The sequence below is a fragment of the Calliopsis andreniformis genome, chromosome 2, assembly GCF_051401765.1.
Source record: "Calliopsis andreniformis isolate RMS-2024a chromosome 2, iyCalAndr_principal, whole genome shotgun sequence".
NCBI lineage: Eukaryota > Metazoa > Arthropoda > Insecta > Hymenoptera > Andrenidae > Calliopsis > Calliopsis andreniformis.
Genome location: NC_135063.1, coordinates 14,498,038 through 14,524,958, shown reverse-complemented (window position 1 = coordinate 14,524,958; position 26,921 = coordinate 14,498,038). Strand labels below are relative to the sequence as shown.

At 32.7% G+C, this 26,921-nt stretch overlaps 3 protein-coding genes and 1 long non-coding RNA gene across 12 annotated transcripts in view; 2 read left to right on the top strand and 2 right to left on the bottom strand.

Annotated features, from left to right (window-relative positions):
• Window positions 1–26,921, top strand: part of Wcy (WW domain-containing adapter protein with coiled-coil wacky) — a 38,523-nt gene that overhangs the window by 9,588 nt on the left and 2,014 nt on the right. For 2 of the 6 annotated variants that reach the window (XM_076392603.1, XM_076392602.1), the window contains exons 1-8: window positions 21,231–21,406; window positions 21,609–21,642; window positions 23,204–23,444; window positions 23,970–24,055; window positions 24,335–24,415; window positions 24,840–25,038; window positions 25,191–25,532; window positions 25,614–25,840. In XM_076392603.1, the coding sequence (XP_076248718.1) occupies window positions 21,297–21,406; window positions 21,609–21,642; window positions 23,204–23,444; window positions 23,970–24,055; window positions 24,335–24,415; window positions 24,840–25,038; window positions 25,191–25,532; window positions 25,614–25,840 (1,320 nt within the window). In that variant the 5' untranslated portion in view covers window positions 21,231–21,296. Of the gene's footprint in view, window positions 1–21,230; window positions 21,407–21,608; window positions 21,643–23,203; window positions 23,445–23,940; window positions 24,056–24,334; window positions 24,416–24,839; window positions 25,039–25,190; window positions 25,533–25,613; window positions 25,841–26,921 lie in introns of those variants that run through there. The other 4 variants (XM_076392605.1, XM_076392604.1, XM_076392606.1 and 1 more) reach the window with 3 other exon arrangements.
• Window positions 811–10,134, top strand: LOC143186508 (uncharacterized). 2 transcript variants are annotated; one of them, XM_076390191.1, is made up of 9 exons: window positions 811–992; window positions 1,917–2,091; window positions 2,515–2,632; window positions 2,712–2,856; window positions 2,937–3,024; window positions 3,192–3,564; window positions 3,848–8,278; window positions 8,461–8,549; window positions 8,675–10,134. In XM_076390191.1, exons 1-7 carry the CDS (start codon window positions 932–934, stop codon window positions 7,718–7,720), a joined length of 4,833 nt encoding a protein of 1,610 aa, XP_076246306.1. In that variant the 5' UTR covers window positions 811–931; the 3' UTR covers window positions 7,721–8,278; window positions 8,461–8,549; window positions 8,675–10,134. The 2 variants fall into 2 exon arrangements, with proteins under 2 accessions (XP_076246306.1, XP_076246313.1); XM_076390198.1 differs by having other exon boundaries at window positions 8,410–8,549.
• On the bottom strand, window positions 13,664–14,507 carry LOC143188393 (uncharacterized). Its single transcript, XR_013003518.1, has 2 exons — window positions 14,347–14,507; window positions 13,664–14,245 (listed from the first exon to the last, which is right to left on the bottom strand). It is a non-coding gene; the product is annotated as an uncharacterized LOC143188393 (long non-coding RNA).
• On the bottom strand, window positions 14,445–20,291 carry LOC143188389 (uncharacterized). 3 transcript variants are annotated; one of them, XM_076392600.1, is made up of 8 exons: window positions 20,154–20,291; window positions 19,495–19,698; window positions 19,307–19,424; window positions 19,095–19,239; window positions 18,928–19,015; window positions 18,449–18,815; window positions 14,735–18,368; window positions 14,445–14,593 (listed from the first exon to the last, which is right to left on the bottom strand). In XM_076392600.1, the coding sequence occupies exons 2-8, from the start codon at window positions 19,680–19,682 to the stop codon at window positions 14,571–14,573; spliced, it is 4,563 nt and encodes a 1,520-aa protein (XP_076248715.1). In that variant the 5' UTR covers window positions 19,683–19,698; window positions 20,154–20,291; the 3' UTR covers window positions 14,445–14,570. The 3 variants fall into 3 exon arrangements, with proteins under 3 accessions (XP_076248715.1, XP_076248714.1, XP_076248716.1); XM_076392599.1 differs by having other exon boundaries at window positions 14,507–18,368; XM_076392601.1 differs by lacking the exons at window positions 19,095–19,239; window positions 19,307–19,424; window positions 19,495–19,698; window positions 20,154–20,291 and having other exon boundaries at window positions 14,507–18,368; window positions 18,449–18,666; window positions 18,928–18,983.

The following is a 26,921-nucleotide window of genomic DNA, read 5'->3' as shown; positions in this document are numbered from 1 at the left end:
CAACAGCTCCATAGAAAATGCTTAAAACCCTTCAGACAAATCCCCAATCGATTCCCTTCCCCTATATTTCTCCAGTTACCCCTATATTTCTCCAGTTAAACCATCAGCATCCCTAAAAAGCCTGAATCCCTAAAAGGCAAGAATGTGAACCACTCCATAGACCGAGCGACAAGCCTCAAGTGCCCAGTTTCAAACATAACCACGCACTCGTTCCCCTGATCCAGAATCGCGGCTCGTTTTCGCCTTAAGCTGTATTTTATTATCCCAACTGAATTCTTACACAGGGGGCAATACTCCAAGTGGGACGTTCCACGCGAAAACACGAAACATAGGTGCATGTGTGTCGCATTTGCAAGCCCGTGTGTGCAATTACTTAATTGCTCGATCCTGATTGGACCCTTCCGCGTGGGAGGGATAACTGTGCACCCGGTTCATGATTTGCGCGCTGCACGTTCGCCGTACCTTCATTGGCTGATTTACCTGAAAGGCCGACGAATCAGCCGGCTGGCTCTAAACCCTCGCCGCTTTCAACCCTTCGACAGAACTACGATTATTGAAATTTTATCGCTGGAACCCGCCGCGCGAAACACTTCGCCTCGTCCTCGAACCGCGGGCTAAACCCTTCTCGTTCACAGAGAAAAAAATTCTCGACGAGCAGAGTGCCACGGTGGAAAAGTTCTCGCGCAGTTCTCCCTGCGTCTCGACCGATGGACGGCGGCTCGAGGAGAGCTTGGTAACAGTGGGGTGTAGGGGACGCGCTCTCGCGGTGGCTGTGGCAAGCGTCAGTATCAATATGGCCGTTGACGAGAGCGCAGTGCATGGAGAGACGCGGTCGCGATAGTTTGTGCTCGGTCCCTGAATATGAGGTACGCTGCGGTAGGGAAAAACGTTTTTACGTAATACCAACCATTTATTGGGGAGATTCGACGAGATGAGTCGTGCCGTCGAGGAACAGATAAATGGCACGCAGGGCGAGAACGCTCTGGTGCAAGGTACGTCTTCATCGGTCTTCTAAAGTGATAGCGGTCGTTATTGTTTACGAATATTTAGTGGCTGAGACCACGCTACGCGCGAGCACGTAGGCCACCTCGAGGCGTCCGATCGATTTGTTGCTAGATTTGGTGGCATTGCCATCCCGTGGGTGCCTGGCGAGCTGGGGGAAGTACAAAGGAGATCCTTGAACGAAAGCACGAAACGCGTTTCGTGCTTTTTAGGGATGTTTTCTGTGACGAATTTTGGATCTATGCTCTGTGGACGCGTGTGTGAGATCGTGTTCAACTACCCCCTTTCAGTGCTTTCTAAATGCTGATGGAAGTTTCAGTTGTTTTGTTAGTAGTTTTAAGAGGGTAGGCGAAGTGGATATAAGGGATCCTTGATGTTTTCTTTTTTTTTCTCTTTTTCTTTTTTGAGTCGTTTTTTGTGATCTTGAGTGATAGTTTTGAATCGGTAGTTTTGAGAAGACTCAGAGGGTTGTATTGTGCGTCGTCACTGTTACACGTTTCTATCAAGTTTGGGGGAAGATTCTGGATTTCGATTAGTGTTCTATTACAGTAGTTTCTTAATGGAATAGTGATAAAGTGCAGTGTTAACTTTGGGCAAAATTGGTTTATGTTTTTATCGGGCTGTGTGATACTTGTTGCTGTAGTTTCTTATGTTTAAATGTTAAAGAATTCTCAAGGTGACTTTTTGGACTTTCTTATATGTGTTCGTAAGTTTCGTTTTTCAATTTGGACGATGATTACTCGGGAGATCGCGGGGTATTAAAAATGATTGCATCGTAAAATGAAGGGGAGATGCTGAGGGGAGTTTAAATTGAAACTAAATATAAACGTCTCGTTATATAAATTCATAAAAAATATAAATAGTTTTACGCTCGTTCATATTTAAAACAGTTATTTGTATTTGTCAATGCACAGATACCAAAGAGGAAATGGTTAAAATCGAAGGAAGGCCCAAATTAAATAATGATGAGTCAAAGTCATCAATTATTGAATTATTTCCTTGGATAATAGAATTTCGAAAAATGTGCAGGTGTATGCATACAGACAAAAGTATGGCAACTTTAACAGAACTTATGCAATTTTATGTGAGGTAATATACGTTTGCTTCATCATAAATTTAGTTTCCATACATCATAATCTTTGATTCACCAGTAACATTTTTTTAGAGAACTGGTGAAATAAAAATCACTAAAAGCTGAAATTAAATTATAAATTATATGTAGTAAATGAGACTTAAAAAAAAAAAAAAAAAAGAAAAGAAAAAAAATATAATTTGTTTAAGTAGATAGTGTTTTAATGTAAGTGTGGTACTAAATTAAACATTATGATTTATTTTTAAAAATAGTAAACAGTGACAAACAGAATAATATATTTTTTTTAAAGTACTTAAAAAAATTTTTATTTAACTTTTTTAGTGTAGGTGTAAAATTAAACATAAAAGATTTGAATTACATTCATAAATTGTCATTGCATGAATCATTTATAAAATGTTTAGTGTATAATTTTCTTACAGAAATGTAAGTATCAGTGTTAACGAGTGTTATACAAGGCCTTTAAGAGCTGCAAAATTGAAGGATTTCATTAGTGAGACCTTATTGTTATTCTTGTATATTTATCGTGAGCTTTCTAAGGTAAGCAGCTCCTTCTTAGTGATTTTATTTTTTAAATAATTCTTTCATTGCTATTAATTGATAAAATTTCATTTGTTAGGATGGCAATAGATCTATTTATTTAAACAATATGTCAGACTTATTAGCACTGTACATAGACATGGAATTAAAAGCATCTAAAAAAAGCAAAGAAGACCATGATAAAATTTGTGCAAGGCTCACTTCTTGTCTTTACGTTTATCTAGGTATGATAATATTCATTTTCATTACAGTTAATTTGAGAGTAAATAATTAAATATGCTTAAGGAAAATTTATCTCTTTCAGAACATTCCACAGAACATTTATTAGACACTTTAATGAAAATACAACTTATGTGTCGTAATTATCATCATATTTTAGACCCAATAATAACGTAAGTACAAAATATAAAATATTTAAAAACTTGAGTTTAATATTTTATCTTTAATTTTTCTACCCTTAAAGTTTTCTGAGTGTTTAACTTTTTTTAATTCAGTAAATAATACTCTATTTCATCACATTACATTGATACTAGTCTCGACTTCATTATTTCTCATTTAGGAAAATCATGAGAAATATTCCCTTGCATCCAGAATCAAGCATTATGTTTATTCGGTACTTTCTTATTTATCGTTTGTGGAGAAAAATAAATGGAGATACAGCTGTGAGAAATCAGATAACAGCTGCTGCAATTGCATCTCTGGGGCCATTGCCATCTACATTCTCACCATGTATATTAGAAGATGTATTACCAAAAGTGCCAAAGAGTCCACCAAATTCTACAAAAATTCTACTGCAGCATAAATTTGATGTTAAAAAGCACTGTGAGCTATTTGTACAGTACTGCAAGGAAAGCAATGGAAGTTCTGTATGTCAAAAGAAGGACGGACCTGCATCTCCCATTGATTCGTCCACTAGAATTAATTCACAAATGGTATTTACTTATTTATTAATCCGTTATTCCTGTTTAATATATTTATTAAATTTAATAATAACATTTCACACATATCATCTTTCGTTGTTGCTTCAGAAATTATGAAAAAATAATTCACAAACATTACTCTTTTAAAAAATTAATACACAAAATTATCTTTTTGTAAATCATAAACAGAAAAATTGATATCTTGCGTAAACCTTACGAGTTACTTACGGAAATGAAGATAATTTTGTGTCAATTTTGTGGTGATACGATTAATGCAATTTCTGTTCGTTCTCAGCCGGAAGATATCGCGGATAAAGATATAGAACGTATAGATAATAACGTAAATTCAACTATATCAGATAAAAATAAGCAAAATGAATCTATTTCTTTGCTAAAACCTTTTAAATCTCTAAATTTGGAAGAACAAACTAGTTTTAAATGTTTAGGTACTTTTTCAAATATTTCTACAAAGCATGCTACCCCTAAAACAAATAAATCAAATAAAAATCGTTTGAAAAGAAAATGTAAAAAGTCCAATGAAATTGTAATTATCGATTTAACTAGTGACATAGTACTTGAAAAGTGTATTAAAAAAAGGAAGTCTAGAAAGCTACCGTGGTTAGAAGAAGCGAAAAAGAGGATCGACTCGAAGATACTGAAAGCATCGCAGAAGACCAGAAACAAAAAGAGACAAGAGAATATCGGTCAACCACATTCATCGAGCAACACAAGGAACGTCAATCATCAGCTGCAAGATAATACACAATTGATAAATACCACAGGAAGTATGAGTTTAAAGAATAATTTGAATACGTGTCAAGTGATCGATGATAAATGTACTGAAAATAGGATGGAGATCGATACCGAGCTGAAAGACAGTGTGGAAAGTGTAAGAGAGCAAAATAATACAGAAACTAATGCTAAAGAAATGAATGTTAATATGCCTTCCTCTACGATAACTACTAAATTGCACTTGACCGAGGCACCCTCTATGACGAGGCAGAACTTAATTGTTGATGGTAATTGTTTCAATAATGGCACTGTTTCAAGGACGGAGAGCGATGAAAAGGAGAACGATAGATGTAATAAACAAACTGTGATTAAGCGACTGATAGAAACAGACGTTTTCTCAGAACCTGAAGCACGCGACAGAGCTGAAAGTTTCAAAAAAGTCTGTGATCTAGGAACAGAATGCCCGAATGTAAATAGTACTGCGATATGTACTCAGTATGATTCCAAAGATAATGCTGTTAATTCTAATCGTTCTAACTATAATGTTCATAACGATAAAGTAACTGAAAGGGTAACATCGTCAATAATAATTACGGAACACGAGCGAAATGATCAGAATATATCAAGTGGCGAAACGTTAAATAATATTCGCATAAATGACAAATCTTGTATATTTGACTATTCTTACAAGATGGTTGATTCTGGAACGAAGTGTGAAAAATTAGTTATTACTCAAAATGATAAGAATGGTACGATTTTTAATAAAATAACCGAGAGTGTTGAGATTTCGTCTAGCAAGGATATATTCAAATGTGAAGAGAAGCAACCAGCGCAAGTAGCCACTAAAAATTCGGTAATACGAAACAATTTCGAAGCACAAGTAGAAGAAGCGAAATTATCAAAATGTACAAACGTGAATGGTGGAGGAACGGATAAAGTCCTTGCGCGAACAGAATTAGATATTTATAATTACGACGAAGCAAGCAAGGGTATAAGAGAAGATAAATCAAGCATCGCTAATATCAGAGAATCTATTTTCGGATCTTGTTCTATGGATAAGGAAGATATTTCTAATACCGTTAATGTAACGTGCCCAGATGAAGATATTGAAAATAATGAAAATTCGCGTGTTGATACAAACGTTAGGTCCGTAGAGGCTGTAATAAGCGACAAGTATGATAATTATACCGACAAAACGACTGTCCCTCGCGAGTCCCATTTGTCTTCAGAGATGATGCCTAAAAGTAAGTCAAATAACGAGTCATACAAACCAGCAGAGGAGAAAAAAGTATGCAACGCTACCGAGAACAAATATATCGTTCAAGATTCTGATTTGCAAGACAATATCGATGGTCTCTCGTTGCTAGCTAGTGTTTCGCAACACGTACCGCACTTGAAACCAGAATCCGAAACAAAATGTGATCAAATAAAGGTGAAGGATTACGCATCCTTAAGATACACGTGTTATAATCAAACTACCGATGATGAAACTGATACTAACGACTCGTCGAACACTGTTTCTCAACTGCTTGAAAATCCGTCTTCAGAAATCATTAACAGAATCGTTGGAATTTATCCAGAAGATGCATTGGACAAGGTAGCCTTACACGTGGAAGTAAGGACCAACAAGTCAGAGGCTGGTAACATCAATAACGAATTATGCAAGGTTGTGTCTTACCCAGAGGCAACTGTGAATTATGATGCTGACATGCTGACACATAATCTGGCTCCCGTGGAGAGTAATGTGCAAAAGGAGAACACTAATGTTATATTGAATGGGGAAACTGTGGTTCTATTACAAAAATCTCCTAACAGTAATTTGTACATTATAAATAAGGCAGTCGAAAATTCCAAGGATCACATTAACGACGAAGAACTGAGCAGGCTGAAAGAAAAGAACTGGATATCCGAGGACTGTGGACAATTCGAAGCTGTTGCTTCCTTGGATCATGCATCGTATAATTTAGAACTGACCGCGTACAGCAAGGAGTTGCCGTATCAGGAGAACAAGTGTTCTGTGGGACGAGGCAAAGGGATCAAAATGGAACCAGAGGAAAGCAGTTTTTCAGAAACGAAGTCCTATTCGAGCAAAGTATCCCTGTCAACCGATATGCTGTCTGTTAATTCGCAAGTCTACCAAGATGTGAATCTAATGAGCAAACCGACAGACAAACGAAAGCCATCCAAGGCGAACCTTGCGTTCAGGCAGAACATCAAGCAAGAGTTCAACAACATTTCTAATCACATCGCCGCGGCGAATTGCGCGATTCCAGGGTGCAATGGAATCCACTCACATTCGCACGAGGTTGATGCTCAACATCCCTTGCACATTTCTGCGAGCCATTCGACGACACTACCACCAATCTTTGGTAATTGCGCTGGTAATGCGGATTTGTGTGTACCATATCATAAGCATTGCACTTCGGTATCGTGCAGCTTGCAAATAAACGCAACCACGCCCATTCATTCGCGCGCGAAATCGAGCAGCCCTTGTGGAAGATCACACTGCTCGTGTTTGAACTGCACTTATGACATCGTGGCGCATTGTAGACAGTGTATACACCCAACCACGGATACCCATGTGTCTTGTATCGAAAGTAGTCCATATTTTTTGCCAACACATTCGTCAGTACAAAGTCCCGCCGTCCAGGAGCATGAGAGGGCAAAGAGCGAAGCGGTCATGGGTAAATTGTATGATGATCAATTATTATGTAAAATAGAGAAAAACCTTTTGCATAATAATTCGATAGAGAAGATCGAGGCGCAATGCGACTCGGAGAAGATGTTCAAGAAGGACATGGATAACAAGTTGCCTTTGAAGAAGAGGCTGAAGGTGCATGCGATGGCGTACGGAGAGATGTCTATTAAAGCTGAGAAAGTGAACAATTATCCTGCTGTACCGATGATGTCGATAGCCGCGTTGGAGGTGTTAGGAAGCCAGCAGAAAAGATCTGGTCAGATTGTTAAAGCTGAGTATGAATTGTCCACGGCGAAGGAAGATCATCCGCGGGATGGCTATCATTGTAACTCAAACTTGTTGCGAAGGGATTATTATAAAGACATGCACATGCCTGGTTCTCATCAAAATTTGACGAAAGAAAGTACAAGGAAGCTCGAGCGTCAATTTAGGTCGGTGAACGATCAATCTAGTAATACAATGTGCCAAGAGTCTTGCCTTGAAAGGACATTTAAGACACCAGCGCAACGTAAAGAGGTGAACGTATCGAATAACGCAACGACGATAAAAAAGTTCGGAACAGAATCGTTGGGACAGGAGGGAACGTTCAAAAAGGTAAAGAAAACGCAGTCACCTCTACGACAAACGAGAAGCTCAAAACGAAACGTTCCTAAAGTAAATTATTCTTACACCGATGTTGATCCAGAATGGAATCCGTCCGGTGAACTAAAACGCAAACGTAAAAAGACTAGTCGATGATCGATACCGCTTCATTATGAAAATTCATTATTGTAAGGACTGTTTCGAGTTTAGATGAAGAAGTGTATATTGTCGTGTAAAAAATTCTGACTGTAAAATTGTGTAAATATTGTACAAATGAAGATAAATCGTCGTAGAGAAGTACTGGTGTATAGTACAACACCCGAAGATCAACATCAGTGAAGATTTTTAGACGAATTTCGAAGCAACAACCTGGAAGATACTTAGATTTTACATTATACGACCATTTTATTACGTATAGTTAGTTTTATGTAACGATGATAGATTTTTCGCCTTCGCGATTTGTTTTGTGTGAAATTCAGCAGTATTATGTAAAATTTTGTCTAATTTTTGTTAGTATTTAATTTTTGAGTACAATTGGAACTTTTCCTAAAGTTAAAAGACATAATCCTTTTAAAAAAGAGTCATTTTTCATGAAGCAATTAAGAGCTTTTATAAATGCTGACATGAAAATTAATTTTGTACATAATTATGTATATATAAAGTAATCATTCAAAATTGTGTTGAGGTTTTGGCTATGTTACTCTAATACTAAAGGTAAGATACTACTTACATTTGAAATTTAAATTATCAGTAGGCCAGAAGCTAATTACTTGAATATTATCAGTACTTAAAATATATTTTACAATTAAAAATAAAAATATATAAATGATTTTATATTTTTTTAGATATATCTTAAGAAAAAAATGGATTTTTACCAGACTTTTTTAATTTTCCAGTTCGATGACATAAAATTATATAAATACAGAGAAATAAGAAATCCAGGCTGAAGATAAAATAAGAACTTATTTAAAAAAGACTTAAATAGGTAAGAATACATGCAAATGATATAATTTTTTTTCTATAAATAAATAGTGGAAAATATTGAACCCATAGAATTAAATAATATTATGTATTAAAAATGGATATTTTTAATAACGTTTTATATTTCAGATTAATTATTTTCTCATGCTGAAGAGCTTGAGGGAAATACTTAACTCCGGAATGTGATGTCAATAAATTTGCCAAATTACATAGAAGTAATTGTGCCGACATAAAACAGTAGAACAGGAAATATCAACTTCTTTCCATTTTTTAATGTCTCTTCAGTACATATAGACAGCATGATTTCTTATAAATCTCATATACTACATATAGATATCAGAATGCAGGTAGTGTAGCTAGACATTGGCTTTTCATTACAAAGTAAAACACTTTTACTTTAATAAAAAAAAATAACAACAAAATAACATATATACAAAAACATCAGACTAAAATTAAAAACATCACATAGAATAAAATATGTACTTTAGACTTTGTATACTTATCAAAACGATAGAGCTTTGTCACGAGAGATGTCATTCGATACAACACCCGAATTTATAGCGCCTTTACATAATTTATGCTTTAAAAATTTGATGTATATTTTTAAAAATTATTCGCTTATTTTTTCCAAATGTGGATGTGGAAAGAGTTATACCTCACTGTACAAATTCTAAGTGAAAAAAAGTAGTATAACGATTGAGGTCTCCCATAAATTAATCAGAAGTAAAAATTAAATCCGTGTTTTTAGAAAATCACTCAAGTTCAATTTATTCCAAATATTTTTTTGGATCCTGTTTCTCCTTTTTTTTTCTTAGAAAAAGGTGATATTAATACTGAGTAAAATATTTTGACTTGAACCCGATAGTTGTGTTTAGTTATCATAAAATATATTTGCGTACTTTAGTGCCATATTCTCCTATTTGATATTATGTCTGTGATGATTAGCTGACTAACATTAAACACTTTCTATTGTACAAAAAAGCGTATCTAGTTGAATACTTCATCATACGTATGATGAAGCTGCATAATTCTCATCTCTTCATAAAAATAATCATAATCAAATTGTACTACTTCACAACGAGACTTGTTTCGAACAAGTAACACATATAAAACGTTATCTCAGTTAGGATACATTTGATAAAATAACCATATTCAGACAAACATATGCGATAATATTAATACTTATTTTTCAAATATTCGTGATTTTTTTTTATTGTTACCATTTATTTATTGATTCCAAAAAAAATAAGTCTGATAGTTTTAAGTTTAATCGAAGTAAATTTATAATTTCATGTAGTCGGAATTAGATAATTAAAAATTTGCCAAATGTATCCATGTATATAAGCATGGGACAGGTATGGGATAGTTGTTTCAAGCAGAACTATCTCGTGCGTGAAGCATTTGTTAAAGAAAGTCTGATATCCTCAAATATTAATTTAGCGTAATAATATTACATCGGATGCCTCATTCATTCGTGTTCATCAAAAGTTTAGTATTGTGTATGTGTAGAACATTTTGTCACATTGACGAATAAACTTGTATTTACCTATATTTATAAATTACATGCATTGCGTGATGCATAGACTGGATTCATTAAGAAAAATTACATTATAAACACATTTACCTCACACTTACGTCCCCAACGTAAATCTTTTACGTTTACGCTTAGGGTTAGACGTAGTAGTTTACAACAGGGTAATTATTCTGACGTTTCTATAATATTTTTTTCGTAATATTTATTAATGGTTGTTTTCTAGTTTAAGTTCGTGAAATTATTACTTAAAGAGATTTTAATTTCATTTATAGCATATTTGACTGTATCATTTAATACCGTTATGTAAAATGTGTTTCTAATATACTTATTTACATATTTTTTACATATTTTTTTCCTGTACTGTAAACAGATACGTGTGTATATTATTCTGTTTGCATATACATATTAATTTTCTGGAGTTCTTGTGTGTGAAGGATGCATGACAAATGAAACTATTTTAAACTTCCAGAAATATATTTAGAGAATATATATAGTTGTAGGTTTTTGTGTATTGAAGATATTTTTAACTAGACTGGAAAAGGAAATAGAAGAGGCATAGGAGTTCAAATTATATTAGATTTGAAGAAATATAAAGACTATATATACATATGTATATTGTATTATACATTATCATACATATACATATGTGTATATAAATAATTACAATTTTTCTGTATAATTGTAAATATATTTAAACATAAGCATACTTAAGTAACTTGATAACAATTTGTAAGTATAATATCAACAGTGTAATGAGATATTAATTCCAGTAGACTTAATTTATTAAAATGTATTTAGTAAAATCTATAAAATCCTATAATTAGTATTATAAAAACCCAAATTACTCTTTATCCAATTTATTCATATAAGTGAATCAATATTGAAGTTTATGGTAAGAAAAAATTTGAACGCAGATAATTTCTTAAAAAATGAAATTTTATTCTTTTGTTCAGTCTCTGCATTGTACATTGTGTATAAGTAATTAATGTAATTTCATACATCGTGTAAATTATATAAATCATATAAAATTATGAACATTGACTGGCACTGATTACAGAGTTAATGACAAATGATAATACCTATGTTCATTCTTTTACATATATTGTTCAATTGAACATGATGGCACAAATCTTGCTTTCCATACATATACGCTAATATAGATCTAATGTTGTACTCATACACCCACAAATGTTTTGGAAATTATAAACTACAAAATTATTTTAATTCGCGTATATAATATTTTCGGGATATATTTTCGATTTCTTCTTAATTATATTTTCTTTAGCGCCTCGATAATACAATTATATAAACATTTAAATATTACAAAACGTTTCCAGTTGTCGAATACCTGATATAAATACTTCAAGATAATTGACTAAATTAAAAATCTTATTCGGGACATCGTCGATTAATTAAAGCAATGGAAGTATTGGTTTTATTATCGCAGAATTACCTTTCGCATAAACTGATATACTTAACGTTATAGTATCATAAATATGGAATAATTGATTAACGAAATGCACATTTTTCTAGCCTCTGTGTAGTAGTCTTTTTATTTTGTATTAACTTTTTGTGAACAAGTATACCATGTATAAAATTTTATACATGTATTATCCTCAGGTAAGGCAATAGGAAAATTCTAATTGGCGTGTAAAAGGTATACATATAATGAATCAATATGTGCTTTCATTATTGCTATAGAAAATTTCTCAAAACAAAAAGACAATCAGATACATGAAATCTAATTTAGTTTGTCTTTCAGTAGATAAAAAAGAAGTCCAGGCACTAATGGGTTAATATGTGTGAAATAAATTGTACTGTTATATGTTTATATAATTGCAATATTTTGAAAAATAGATTTTCAAAAAATGCATTCACGAAAGCTCTATACTTATTTACTTAAATTAGGTAAATAATTATAAATAAATTCTTTGTGCAATATAAATAAGTAAACGCACGCTTTCGTCTTATTCTATGTACTTTTTATGCTTAATGACTCGTAAACGTATACTTCGGTATAAGCGATTTTCTTATAATGATGTAAATGTTTCTTAAATCCAATTCTTAAATATTTCAACGGGGATACAGCTCTCTACAAAATACAAAAGGCTATTCGCGCTATTATACCTATATATTTGTCTACAATTCTCGAGATATAAAATAGTTTTTATTGCATTTCTATGTGAAGTATAGGCGAATAATTTTCTCTTGATTTTAATCTCAAGTAATATTATTTTTTGAAGATACTATTAAATTTTACGTGGCATTTACACGTATGGTATTATAATTGCTTGAAAAGTAATAGTATAAAAGTAACAATCTCGTTATGTAGTTTATAATTTGATTTCTACATTATACAAGAATTATCATTAAATTTCAAAGAAAAATAATCAAATGGAAATGTCTGTCGACTAAAACTAGTCAATCAATACTCTAAAAAACTTAATATACATATTTCTGATTACATTATTCTTTTGTTATTAATCACAGAAAATGAAGTGAAATTGAATAAAGATTGCTCTAAAAAATAGAACCTTTTAAAGTGAATCATCTATCGATATCATACAATACTGCTTGTAAATGCTGTTTTTTTATCGATAAGGCATAAAAATTAAAAAAAAAAATCGTTTTATATTTGGGATATTATAAGAATATGATTTTTTATTCATTATTTGAAATTTAATGATCAATTATACTTCTTATGTGTTATATAATATACTTCATTAATTTTTAATAGGTAGTATTTTTTGAGCAATCCTTATAAAATTGGACATTATGTAACATTTTCATTATGGAAAGACCAGAAACTTAGAACCATAGACTATTTGTTTAATACTTGATATTTTAATACATTTTCCCATTTTACGTTATGCTAAACTAATTTAAAAAAATATTTGGTAGTATACATCTTCTGATATAACTTTTAAGAAATACTATATGACACTTTGTCTAAAATAAATGTGAGTAATGAATAATAGCCTCCACATGAGATTATAGAAAAATTATAAAAGAAATATTAAACAACTTTTGCTCACAGCTTGATAATTTTAATGATTAAAAAACCTAACAATAATCTTTCAAAATATAAGTGAAACAACAACAACTAAAACATTAAAAAGTATATACTCTAAGGATTGCTAAAGAGATCATTGAAGTGCTTTCTTATACAGATTATGTTTAAAAGCATACTTTGTTGTAATATTTACACTTATGTACATTCATAAATTGAATATTTTAGAAAAAATTAAAAAAGAATCAGGTATGTAAGATACAAGTAATCATAGGAATTATTCTCTATACTTGATTAAGAATTTCACCCTATAAAGTAAAATTCCTAAATGGGCATGTATAATCACAATATGTATTTTTGTTTGTACTAAAAATAGAAAGTTTTCTCATAAGAATAATCTGTTGTTTAAAAATTCTTCGGAAGTAATGTATTACTAAAGAATACAATAGGACTTTTACATATAGTCTATAGTGCTATAGTCAACGACGTTTTTATTTTCAAAGTCAACAAGGTATACTTATACTTTTTATATCAAAGATAATTATATAGTAATATCAAGAGATAGAATTATATTTTCACATACAGATAATAAAAAAAATCTGATCTGACTTTTAATTCACGATAAAAGCTGTTTGTAAAAATTACGGAAATTTTCTAAAATACTGATAATTAAAAAGAGAGATCTCTAATAAAATGATCATCATTTACATTAATCCTATAACTATAAAATAATGTGGTTCTTATGAGTTAGGACAAAGACATTACAGTTGTGCAGATCCTGCCTTCATTAGAGCAGTAAAAATATGTGAAACTTTAATTCTTCACAATAACTATTATCAATTATCATTTTTTAACTTTAATGCAATGTGATTATCATGATCGTTTATATAATCGAAATTTGTACATTAACCAATTATGGCCTTGTTTAAAGTTAATATGATTATTTCATCAATAACAGCAATCTTTGGAAACCATAAATGTATTTGTAGCAGCGTTTTTTAATTCTATAAAGTTCATAAAACTTTATAGAAATGTCTTTGCAAAATTAAAACGCTTGTTTACATTATGGAATGAATAAGGCTTATTTTAGAAACATTATACATGTTTTAGGTCTACTCACCTATCATGTTTTTTCTCCTATTTGTACATACAAACCCTGAAAAAAATATACAACTTAAATAAGTAATTTATCAAAAAACATTTGTGTAGAACAAGTCAATGGGCTTTTAATTAAGTTATCTCAAATAATAAACTTACCTAGTCAGTATTAAATTCTTATAGATAATAATATAGCTTTTTTTGTTTAAATTTTTTGAACTTATTTTACAAATATTAATCTCATATTGTAAATGTATATAAAAAATATACTCTTTTTTTGGTATAAAGTATAAGGCACACAACAGTGAAATATCTTCCATTGATGATCTTCCGTGTAGATATTAGAAAACATTTACTAGCTTATTGTTGAAGATTTATAATCTCTAAGTCTTTATAGTTATATAAACTTTAATATTGCGAACAAAAAAAATAAAGAATTTTACTGCATAAAAGTAGGATTATATTAGAAGAGAAAACAATTGTAAATGTCTTGAATAGTTGATGTTTAGAGTGAATCTAAATGTAAAAATTATCATATTAAATTTACCTTTTCTTGCAGAACCAAAATATTTCTTTTGTGCTTCTTGCTGATTCACAGAACAAGCAACTGCATTTGTTTCTAAAGTCGACGAGAATTTAGGTAATAATTTCTTCCTTTTCGGAGGCATTTTCTCATCTGTTGCAGCTATTTGCTTTTTAACAAATTTCGATGATTCTGTATCTGTGTTTTGCAATATCCATTGAGTGCCAGTCTTAACAAAAATATTGTTTGACAATTCAGTTACACATTTATTTGCTATGGGGTTAATCTCATCTTTATCTTCTGGTATGTGAGATTTTTCTACAGGTTCATATAGCATTTTTGAATCTTCCATGATGTTATCTTCCATGATGTATTCAGAGTTCTTCATTTGTGAATCTTCCGTGAAGACAGTATTCATTGTAGAATTTCGTTGAATGTTTAATAAAATTTGTTGCTTTCTCTGAGATATATTCCTCAATTGTTGAATGCCTACACATTTCAATTGTTTATACATATTCTTAGAAGTGCACACAAGATGAGGTGATTTTTGGTGGTACGACATATGAAATGACGATAATGGTAATTCACTTGATTGGTGGTTTGAGGGATTAATGACAGTAAGTTGTGAACATCTTAAACTCAATTCATTCTGATTAGGCTGAACAATGGATGACTCTTTTTCTTGAACTTTTTTCTCTTCTTTGGTTTTCCTTTTACATCTTAATCTCCGTTTAGACGATTTAGACTGTGCGTTGATTTCCACTTCATGTTTCTTAATATAATCTTGTTTTCCTACACAACTGCGTCTTATATCTTTCTGAATATTTCTTCTCTTCAGAGAGCCTTTGCATTCTAGAACCTCACACTGTGAAAGTGCAATAGTTTTACATGACATCAGATCTATGGAAGACAGTAGGTTGCAGTCTAAAGATTGTTTCCTCGGTAATGAACTTGTTCCTATTTCCATACGAGTGCGCTTGTGGGACAATGGAGAATCGTTCTGCTTGCTCAATGTACAATTTATTAATCTGTTCGATGGAACATTGGAAGTACAAGTATTAGGCGATGCACGATTTGTTGCATTGTTGAGAGACTGAATTTCATTAATAGAATCTTCTTTACGAAAAATATAAGATTTCTCTACCACAGCGTCGGTACTAAGTTTATTAACAGGACTAGAAAGACTGCATTTAGGAAACGATTCTTTCATTTCGGGGGATATGTTATCAGAATTGACTAAAATATTTGACTGATCAGAGAAAGAAGATAAATTTTTAATTGGCGAAGGAAATTCGCATGTTTCTTCTCCATTAGTATTCAAATCAAATTCTAATAAATTCATACCATCGTCAATAACATCATTTTCATCGACACACAATTTTTCTTCTTTATACAATATTTCCTTTTCAAAACTCTTTTTTATCAGTCGTGGATTAACTGCTTGAACATTTGAATACATGAAATCATTTGAGGGAGAATCCATATTTGTCAATTCAAAATCTAATAAAGAATTCAATATTCCAGTTGTGCCAAGACTTCCTTCAGGCAATGGTGTTGGAGAATTTTCTATATCTGATGTAATGTATTTTTCTTCATTTTCACTTAAATAAGTATGTTCTGATTGCAACACAAATTCTGAGATACAATTTAATACATTATTTGAGTTATCATAATCGATTGGTGACATCAATGCGGAATGTGAATTTTCTAACATTTCTTGTTCGTCTTCCATTATTATATCTCCATTTAGGATACTGTCTAAAATATCAATATTTTCGAATTCATCTACGGCTTTTGTTAAATCTGACTTTTTTGAGAAATTCTGTAACGTAGACTCACAATACATATCTTCACTTTTTTCTTCATTAGTATTTTTTAAGTTATATGTAAAAAATTCATCAGTATGTGCTTGATTATTTGTCATTAAAATTTCATGTTTATTTAAGTCGTCTAATCGATCTATTGCAACATCAAAACATTCACCATTTTCCTGTTTAATAGATTGTTCTAATTTAGACTTGACATGATTAGAAGTAATGTCTTCAGATAGTTTATTTTCAAAGAAAGTAACATGGTTTTCTCCACAAGAAAATAAATCTTTTTTTCTTCCAATTTCCGATTCACATTTCAACATATTTAACATCATACTGGGATCCTCATTATATCTATAATAATCTTTCATATTGCATATGTTCAAGAATTCCTTTTTACCATATAATTCTAAAATTTTATTTAACTTTTCTGAATTCGTCAATGGATTAATACTCTGTGCCCAACCTAGCGTTGGCTCTGCAATATGATCTCCAGAAACTGTAGTAGAAACAGCACATGCTTCCGCTTTATCTGAACACTCAAGTCGCTGCTTTTCTGCATGCACAGTCATTATATGTTCACCTATACGATTTAAAACGCCCATGCACTTATCGAGATCACTCAACATGCATATTATATTTTTATCGCAAATTGACTTCTTATCGATACTGTTATCATCTATTGCATTCTGCGTCATGTCTTTACTCTTTGTCGCATTAAATACACGATTATGGCAAAAGAAAGGCTTCGCTTCAGTTTTTTTGCAACAACTTGCACATTCGTGAACATTATGGGAGACTTCTTGTTTTACAGCTTCTGTTACTTGTGAACTATTACTGTTCATAGATCTAAAATCTTGTAAACGACAATCACCCTGTACATAAACTGCATTCTGACAATTATCAGCTTCCATCATGTTGCAATTTGTACTTGTGGGTAACTCTTGCTTTATGGACTCTGTATTTATAATACTACTTTGGCACTCCTTTGACAAGAGTATTGTCTCTATGGAACTTTTTGGTTGGGAAAATAATTCTTCCTTACCCTGAGTGTCTATTTCACTAGTTTCATCTGTTGTATTTCTATAAAATGGAGTATGCTGAGAAGATATTATATTCTGTTCGCTAGTTTCTCTAAATAGGTCTAATATAGCTTTTGGTTCTTTAATATTCTGTTCGACAACATTCAAAAGCTTTAATAACGATAAAACTCTTTTATGTTGCATATTGTTTTGTTTCAGTGATAAAACACAGTTATCACATTCTTTATGCTGAAACATGCACTTTAATTGTTTATTTTTTTTGTTGCATATGTAATCGTGCAGGATTTGAGAATGACTATGAGTATTATCTTGAAGTGTTTCCTGTTCCACTGAAGTACAACTTTCTGTACTCTCGCTAACTTTATTGTCCGAAATTGGTAAATCTTCTAAACAGACATTATCCACAGAATTTTCAGAGTTTTCAGTGCTATGTGCATCTGCAATTTCCACTTCATTTCTGCACTTTACTTCATTATTAACTTGTTTTTGATCTTTAAATTTTTTCTTCATCATTTTTAACCATTCTAATCTTCTCTTGCATTTTCTCTTCTGATTTTTACTTTTACCTATCCTTAAACTTTCGTCATCCTTAGTTAAATCAATTAATATTATTTCTCCAGGTTTTAATTTTGATTTTTTATGCTTTTTGAATTTACCCCTTCTTTTTACTGAGAACATCTGATCTGATCCATTGGAAGTATTTTGAGTACAGTAACTAGTTTTTAAATTGCACATTTCATTTCCACTTAATTCATATTTTACAGCAGATTCTTGAGTATGTTTTATATTACGTGACGAAACAATCTAAAAGTATGAAAATAGAAATGTAATAAAATTATATTTTATTGATATATTAGAGACATTGATTCAAATTGAGATATTACCTGTGATTTCTGAGAATTATTTAAATCAGAAATCTTTGTTGAAAAAATATGTTTATACTGAACAGATGTTGCATCTTCAATTGCTAAATAATTATTGCATGCTGTTTTCAGGTCAAATACATTTGGTTGTAACAACCAAAGAGTTTCATTATCCTGTTCTATAGGCGGTTTCGGTATAATCTTCGATAACTCATCGCGCATTGTTGGTGCACGAGGTCCTAATATCATTAAAGCCACCTTATTAACTTTTTTTTTCTCTTCAAGATTCTCCTTGATTCTTTTCCACATTTTTAAAACAAGTAAATACCTGACATAATCTAAATCTGTTAGAGATTCTACATTTCTTCTTAAATTGTTAAAACATATCCTACCACAAGGAAAAATTTATGTAAAAACTAATGTATGAAATGTACATTTGTTTTGAATTAGAATTCCTATTCCTATTGAATAATAAGTGATAATTATTAAGATTTACATACCTGAAGATAGGTTCACATATTTCTACATATTTTTTAGTAATAAGTTTGAGTTTAAGTAGCACTCTGAAGATATGCTTCTCTGAATGATCTAAAACCATAATTCATATTGTATAAAAATAGTCTTTATATTTTTTGCTATGAAGAAATTATGCCAATTTTTATTTTACCTAAATATATCCACAATGCTGAAAGAAGTTTTGTAGCTATCGAAGAAGAATCCTTGTTATATTTGAAAGTTTTAAGTTCCATATCTATGTATATTCCTAATAATACTGACATTCCATTTAAATATGAATCGCAGTCACTGATATTCTATAAAAAAAATTAATTGATAAATTCTCAATTCATTTTAGCAACTTTTCAAATATATATGTAGTACCTCTTTAATATCGTGCCAGTAAAGGTGAAAAAACGTTAAAGTATTGTGTACATGATTCTTCAATTTCGTCATATCAAAAGCATTCTCACAATATGTATTTATATTAGTTAAAATATTCCTGAAACATGCATCATTATATAAATACAAGCTTGATGACTGTTTTAAGTTGCTACATATAGTAATCTTACTCTGTGTAAAGAGAGAGTAAACGTTCTAGTAACTGAAAACTTCTACTTCCAACGGATGAACACATTATTTTATTAAAATTTATAAGCCATGGAAATGTGCTTTCAGAGAATCTGACATAATTTCCCAGTACATCAATAGAATCATTATGCAGCTGTTCTAAGCTCTCCTCAACTCTGTCATCCATCATTATTCTCTCTATTTTTCTGTAAAAAAAAATACACGTGTACTGCACATCGAAAACCGTAAAGCTACCCTATGAATCCCATTTTCTAACAGCAACAGCAGAAAAAACAGATCTCGATAATTTAAATTCGCCAAAAAGAATACCAATTGAAATGTTGCATTCACGCAACTTCGGCCCTCAGTGGGTTCACGAAACAATCATCCTCATCTGAATAGAGTATTCAGCACCGAGTGCATGCCATGCCAAGATCATTGAACATAATCATGCGCCGATACGTACTCGAAGCACGTCATGCAGAAAATCAGAAGGGATAACAGTCAACAACGAAAGTGCGCAAGTTTCCTCGAGCCTGTTTTTGAAAACGCGTCGAGGGCGCAGAGACCGAACCCACCCCCACTCTCCTTTCTCTCTCCCTCTCTCTCTCCCTCTCTCTCTCTCTCTCAACTCTTATATCACCGCCGTGCTACTACATACCCTCAAACAAAATGAAACTAAACGGTCACGATGATGGTCACTCTTTTCCCGTCGCGAATTAGCCTTCTCATCGCTTTGGTTTTCTCGCGTCCACACAACGGCGCACAGCCGCACGCGACACGGATATTTCACTGCGGCCTGCGCCGCCTGCTGTCGATGCGCTCGAAACTTACGACAGTTCTTCGAAAATCGAGTGGAACGCGACGCCTCGCGTAAACGCTAATCGAACGCCGCTGTGAGCGCAGCGCTTCGGAACCGAGGCGCGGAACTGTGGACACAGGTACGGCCCCACCCTCCAAGGCACCCCTGTGCAAAATCGTCAATTATCATTCGAACAGCATCAATAATCCATGGACCTCGCTTTTCCATCGGATTTAAGGCCTCTGTTCTTTATCTGTCTATTGAAATCAATTTCAGTCATTGCTGCGCCTTCGCGAGGTAGATTGTCGTTATAGAGATGAAGCACCATTTGCATTTGACGTTTCGATTCTTTCATTTTGGGGGGACGAACTGATCGATTCTGATTTTTGCAATAATGCCAGTTCTGTTACTGGAGTATGGGAATTTTTTATAATCTAGGAAATTTGTATGATTGTATCTACTGTTGGAAAATGATAGCACTGTGAATAATGTTTGACATATTTCCGAAGCCTTTTTGACAAATTTTTAAGTTTTGAGTGAAGATTTCAGTATTTTAGGAAGAAGTCAGCTGAATTTTGAAATACATTTGTCACATTTACTTGTTACTTTTCTTTGTTTTCTGTTTTATGGAGTCGATCAGTTTGCCATGTGAGAATTTTTATCTTCTTCTCAGTGCGTGTCTAAAACACACATAACCTAGTTCAGTTGTATCAGACTCTAGGTACGTAAGTTCGATACGTTTTGGTGCAAGTTTGATGCTGTTAGTATAAATATTAAAAGAGTTCAGGCGAGTGTGAGTTCGGTGAAACATGAATGGTAATGTGACGAAAGAACCCAGGGAAATTCGTATGCGTACGGCCCTGGAAAGAGAAGTTGCACAGCGAAGCGCAGACGTTGCTTGAACTGTTCAGCTATAATAACCGCTAGCGGCCGATCACGTATGTGACATGGCGTCCGGGTAGAAAGAAAGTTGACTGTTAAATAAGCGTTAATGTTGTTTTTATGACATTGACCGACCGAAAAGGGAACATCCGAGGCCGCGAATTTCCCACAGACACCGGCATTGATGGTAATGCATGCGAGGAAACCACAAAGGATCAACGATGGGTAGGGTACCGCCGTCAAATATCCAATCCTGACACAACCAACCTCTACTCGCCTCACCTCTCATCACCAAAGTCCATCCATCCGACCCACTCGACATCACTACTACCGCCATTCGCGGGAGATTTTCCTCGATGGAAATATGATTTTCCATCGAGGAACGTCCGCTGTCTAGTAGTCTTTCTAATCAATTCTCTCGTATGATTTCAGGTACTTCGAAAAGCACCAGGCCCATCCCTATCAGGTAAATATCATTCGAGCAATTGGTGTCGGGGGTTTCGGAGGGGGGTAATTTGTCTACGATACGATTGCACCAGAGATGGGTAAAATTGAAAATAAAGCTGTTCAGAAGTCTATTTTACGTTCAGAACGAAGCAGGAAATGTAAATAAATGCGGTATTACGAGCGTAGCATGGGAACTTGAGGGACATCATAGTTTTATTTGGATAGTCAAACAATGAAGTAGAAGCATTTTATTTTGGTTCAGGCTTGAGAAGTGGTGGAAGAAATTGATTTAGTTGTTGTTTTGGGAGCTTCTGAGGTCTTTCAAAGGGTTTTTGTTGAGAAAAAAAACTTAAAATGGGGTATAGTTGAAAGGACACTTTGGAATAAAAATGAAGTAGGATTGGAAATAGAAATATTTTGTGGGGCATCCATTATAGCTAATTATTAGGTCTAAATAAGGTATTTTAAACATCAGATACAATTATTTCATTTTTGTTTTAATAGCAACATACAGAACATAGTGTTTGATCATAACATTGTTTGTATTTATATTTATTCTGTTTATCTTCAACTTTTTCTTTTATTTATTAACAATGAAGTATAGTTCACACAAATTGCTGCAAAATTTGTTTTTCATTGCAAATGGTTGCTGTTTTAGCATAGGTTTTTGCATGAATGTCATAAGTTTGTAGTATTTTCTGAAAGTATTACAGAAGCTTACTTATCGTGAATTGTGTTACACGTATTATACATTACATGTCAATGAAGCCCTTTTTTAGGAACTATTTAATAACTATTTTACTTAAAAAATATTGTATTACAAATATATCATACAATTTCCTTCAATTAATACTAAATTTTTTCTTTAAAAAGCTAGAGAGTTCATCAGAAATAGAAGCAAATATGCAAATATTTAATCATGTACATTTATCAAAAGCTTGTGACAATCGATCATTTTATACTGAGAATTCATTGTTATATTTGGTTTTTAGATTATGCTAACAAGATTAAGGCAAAAAGAATGTAGTTAGTTGTGTTTTTTGAAAAATGTTGCTAATATCATTTAACTGTGATATTGTCCTTGACTATTTGCTTGATTAACTATTATTAAAACTATACATTAATTATACTTTTGCTTTTCATGCATTATTTGTGATTTACATTGAGAATTATATAAATAATATTAAATTTTGTGTAAATCAATTACTTTATATGGAAGACAAAAATTTTACTTGAACTCGTAAACATAACCTCACTTTCAGAAAATCAATAATTACTCAGTACATTGGAAGTGTAATATGAATACTTTATTCGGCATTTTCTTTATTATAATTTCAGTGAATAATCATATAACTTTGCTAAATTCTATTCTGCTTCTATAAAAGTTGTAGAGAATTTATTATTAAGCTGTTCCTTCTTTTTAAAAAGTTAGTCTTATGAAGACTGTTAATTTCATTTTTGGAGAGATATATTTTTTTTAATAATTAAACTGCTTTTGTGTTTATGTTTTTTGTTGCTATTATTAATTATCAAGTAAAAAATTTACGCGTAATTTTTTTTTTGTTTTTGCTTATTTGCAGAACGCAAAGTACAGCAGTTCTAAGGGTGGTTACTCCTCATCAACAACATCCTCCGACAGTCGTTACGAAGGGCGTATGCGAGATTCCCCAAATGGCAACTCTTACAGTCCAGCAACGGGCTTGGGTATGGGCATGGGAGCAGACAGGGACAGTCCTCGGAGCTACACATCCAAGCCCCTATACAAGAAGGAGAGAGAAAATAGAGACTACAAGTTATCCTCCTCTAGGGACAAGTATTCTGGTAATTAAGTTCTGTATATTTTCTTTTTAGTAGATAGTAAAGGCTTAATCAATTTTAGACCAATACTAAAGGTAGTAAGAATTGGAATCATGTTAGAAATATTTACTATTAAATAGATAAAATGCATTTGACTATTAAGTTCATTGAGTACAGTTCACTTATGATAATTTATTTAACTTTATGTATTCATTTCATAGGCTTCTAGAATTCTGCATGAATATATAAAAAAATAAAAAAAGAAAGTTAATATTTATACTCTAGCTAATATTTGTACCCTAAGCTTTACAAAACCATACTTTATTTTATATTCTACTTTGTTTAAAACGTTTTTCAGTTAAAATAACATGTAAAAGATTCTCTTTCTTCATAGATCTTTCAATAATATAATAGAAAACTGAGTTATGGCAAAATAGGCTGTATAACTTTGCTTTGAGAATTAAAGTCTTAATTCATCTTTCTTCAGTATAAAAACAGGATTGTGTCTTAACATTTTCAGCTGTAACATGCTTGCTTGCATATGTGTAGATTGTGCACGATCCCCAAAAGACAAGAGAAGCCGTGAGAGCAGAGATTCAGAACACAGGACCAACCACGATAGGAGTAGTGGAGAGGTAAGACATTTATAGTGTTCCAAGTTCAATTATTTGACTGATTCAAAGTCTAGTAATGATCAATTTTTCAGAGATATATTTTTCAAGTTCTTTTCACTGTATATTTCATTATCTGACATAAATTAAGAATTTAATTATTTAAAAGCTTTTCTCTCTTCCATAAAGGACTGTGAAATAATTTATATATGGTTACAGCCCTGAAATTTTCCTCTTTAAAAAGAAAACATTCTGAGAAATACATTTCTTACACTATGCTCAAGTTTTTCTTCATTTTTACAGATTTTACATCCTTTAAAATTATCATCCAATTCATCAAGAGAGTCTTCATCTCAGAGAAAACCGTCACACAATTCCTGTCAGGTCAGTAACAAAGACATTTTAATAATTACTCACGAAATTGATAATAATACATATCATTAATTAATGAAATAGGAAACGATCACTATTACAATCCTATACGTTTTTTTCCTAAATCAAATACTGTAAATAATTTAAAAGAATACAATATGGACAGCTATCAGAAATCAATTAAAGTTTACAAATGAAGTGATATCATTAATTAATATATGAATTAATACTTTACCAAGGTGTTGTGATATACAAGAAGTGTAACACACCTTTCTCAAAGTGTTAAGAAATATTCAAGAGTTGAGAGTTGATAGGTGAACAGGATCGGCAGCGTGGACAAATGTAATTTCAACTTTTCGAACAAGTTTTGGAATTCGTTCATAAATATTTCCTATCCATTCGATCATTTCCGGAAATTTTAGAACAGTCTGTTTAGGACAAACGCGGTGATGAACGAGGAGGTGCAATGGAACGTTCGGCCAGGTTCGGTGATTGGTCAGAACATATGAGTTCATCGGGCAAGAAGTATTATTACAATTGTAAAACTGAAGTTTCTCAGTGGGAAAAACCACGGGAATGGATCAGTCGAACAGATAGTCGACAACGTCAGTCCAATGATTATTCTTCTAGGTCAAGTACGTCTAACAATATTACATCATTAAATTATTTTTCTTTATTATTCTCTCATAATATTACAATAATTATAAATGATAAAACGTGGTAACAATAACCTAATAATAGTCAACATAAATTTAAATACTTAATCTTCCATTTTCTTGTCTCGCAGGTCACGATAAACATTCCAACTCGCGATCAAATAGCAGTAGCAGTGTGCGAGATGGTAAATCATCACGTCAGTCCGACAAACGAGAATATTGGAGTTCATGCAGTGGAAGTGGTGGTGGTAGTAGTAGAGAAGACGTTTCGGTTAGGGAAAGAGAAAGGGAAAAAGAACGGGAGAGAGAACGTGAACGAGAAAGGGATCGAGAATCGTGTAGGGAAGATGGGGGAGTCGAGCGTCAAGCTCAGGATATGGATATTTCACCAGGTGACTCCACGCCAACTTCTGAACCTCTCACATCATGTACACATGATCCACTGCCGCAAGGCCCTGTTTTGCTGGCCACTGGTATGATGCCCCGTTTTATAAACAACATGATGATGATTTGGAACCCGAGAGTAACAATAAAAAATGGACGATTGTTTATAGCATTACCTCGGTTAACGTCACATCCACCATCTACGCCCCAAACACCTGGAAAATTGAGCTCACCAACGCAACAACAAGGGAATAGTAATGCTCCAGGACCACCGGTTTCGCTAGCTAATTTACCGAGACTTCTGTCTCAAATCACGGGCAATAAGGAGCAGCCTGATATTACACCGCAGAAGGCGTTGCAAACACTTCAAACAGCCGCTATTCTGTTGTCTCGACAAGTAAGTACATACCTATTCTATGACGTATGTCATAATGAATACATTGCTTTATAATAGTCAAGTTCTAACAAATGTAATAACTGCAGAAGAAGAAATAAAAAAATACTACACAGTTCTAGAAAAAGATGCCATAGAAAAATTTTGGGCAAAAATTAAGCAACTTTGACTGACGATAACTCCGCGAAAAATCATCGTAGAATCATGATCTTTTTTTTAAATTAAAGCCTGAAGTCTTGACTTTAAGATACTATGTCTCGATTTTAGTTACAATGCACTCCTACCACTGGAACCTCTTAAATCTGAGGCCATGTCTGTTGTACGTAAAATGGCAAAGTTTGACGAGATACACAGACTTGAAAAAATTTTTTCCGCAGATGCGATTTACGGTGGCATATAGCCTGAACCTTCCCCTTTAACTTAAAAAAAAGATCAGGTTGTTACGATTTTTTTTCGCAAAGTTACAGAGCTTTGAAGTAACCCTTGCATTTTTACGCCACATCCGCTCGTGCCAATACATGACAAAAATGCAAGGTCTACTTTAAACTACTGTAACTCCGCGAAAAAAAAACGCAGCGACATGATCTTTTTTTTAAATTAAAGAGGAGGGTTCAAATTTCATGTCACTGCAAGTGGCATCCTCGACAAAAATTGTAGCATGTCTGTACATCCCGACAAATTTTGCAATTTGTCATACTGAAAATTAGCAATTTTGACAGGATACACAGACGTGTAAAAATTTTTTCCAAGGATGCCGTTTGCAGTGACCCAAAGCTCGAACCTTCCCCTTTAATTTAAAAAAAAGATCAAGTTGCTGCGATTTTTTTTCGCAAAGTTACAGAGCTTTAAAGTAACCCCTGCATTTTGGTCATAAACAGCTGATGTCGGCACTGGCCAAAAATGCAAGGTCTACTTTAAAGTGCTGTAACTCTGCGAAAAAAAATCGCAGCAACGTGATCTTTTTTTTAAATTAAAGGGGAAGGTTCGAGCTTTGAGACACTGCGAACGTCATCCTTGAAAAAAATTTTTACACGTCTGTATATCCTGTCAAAATTGCTAATTTTCAGTATGACAAATTGCAAAA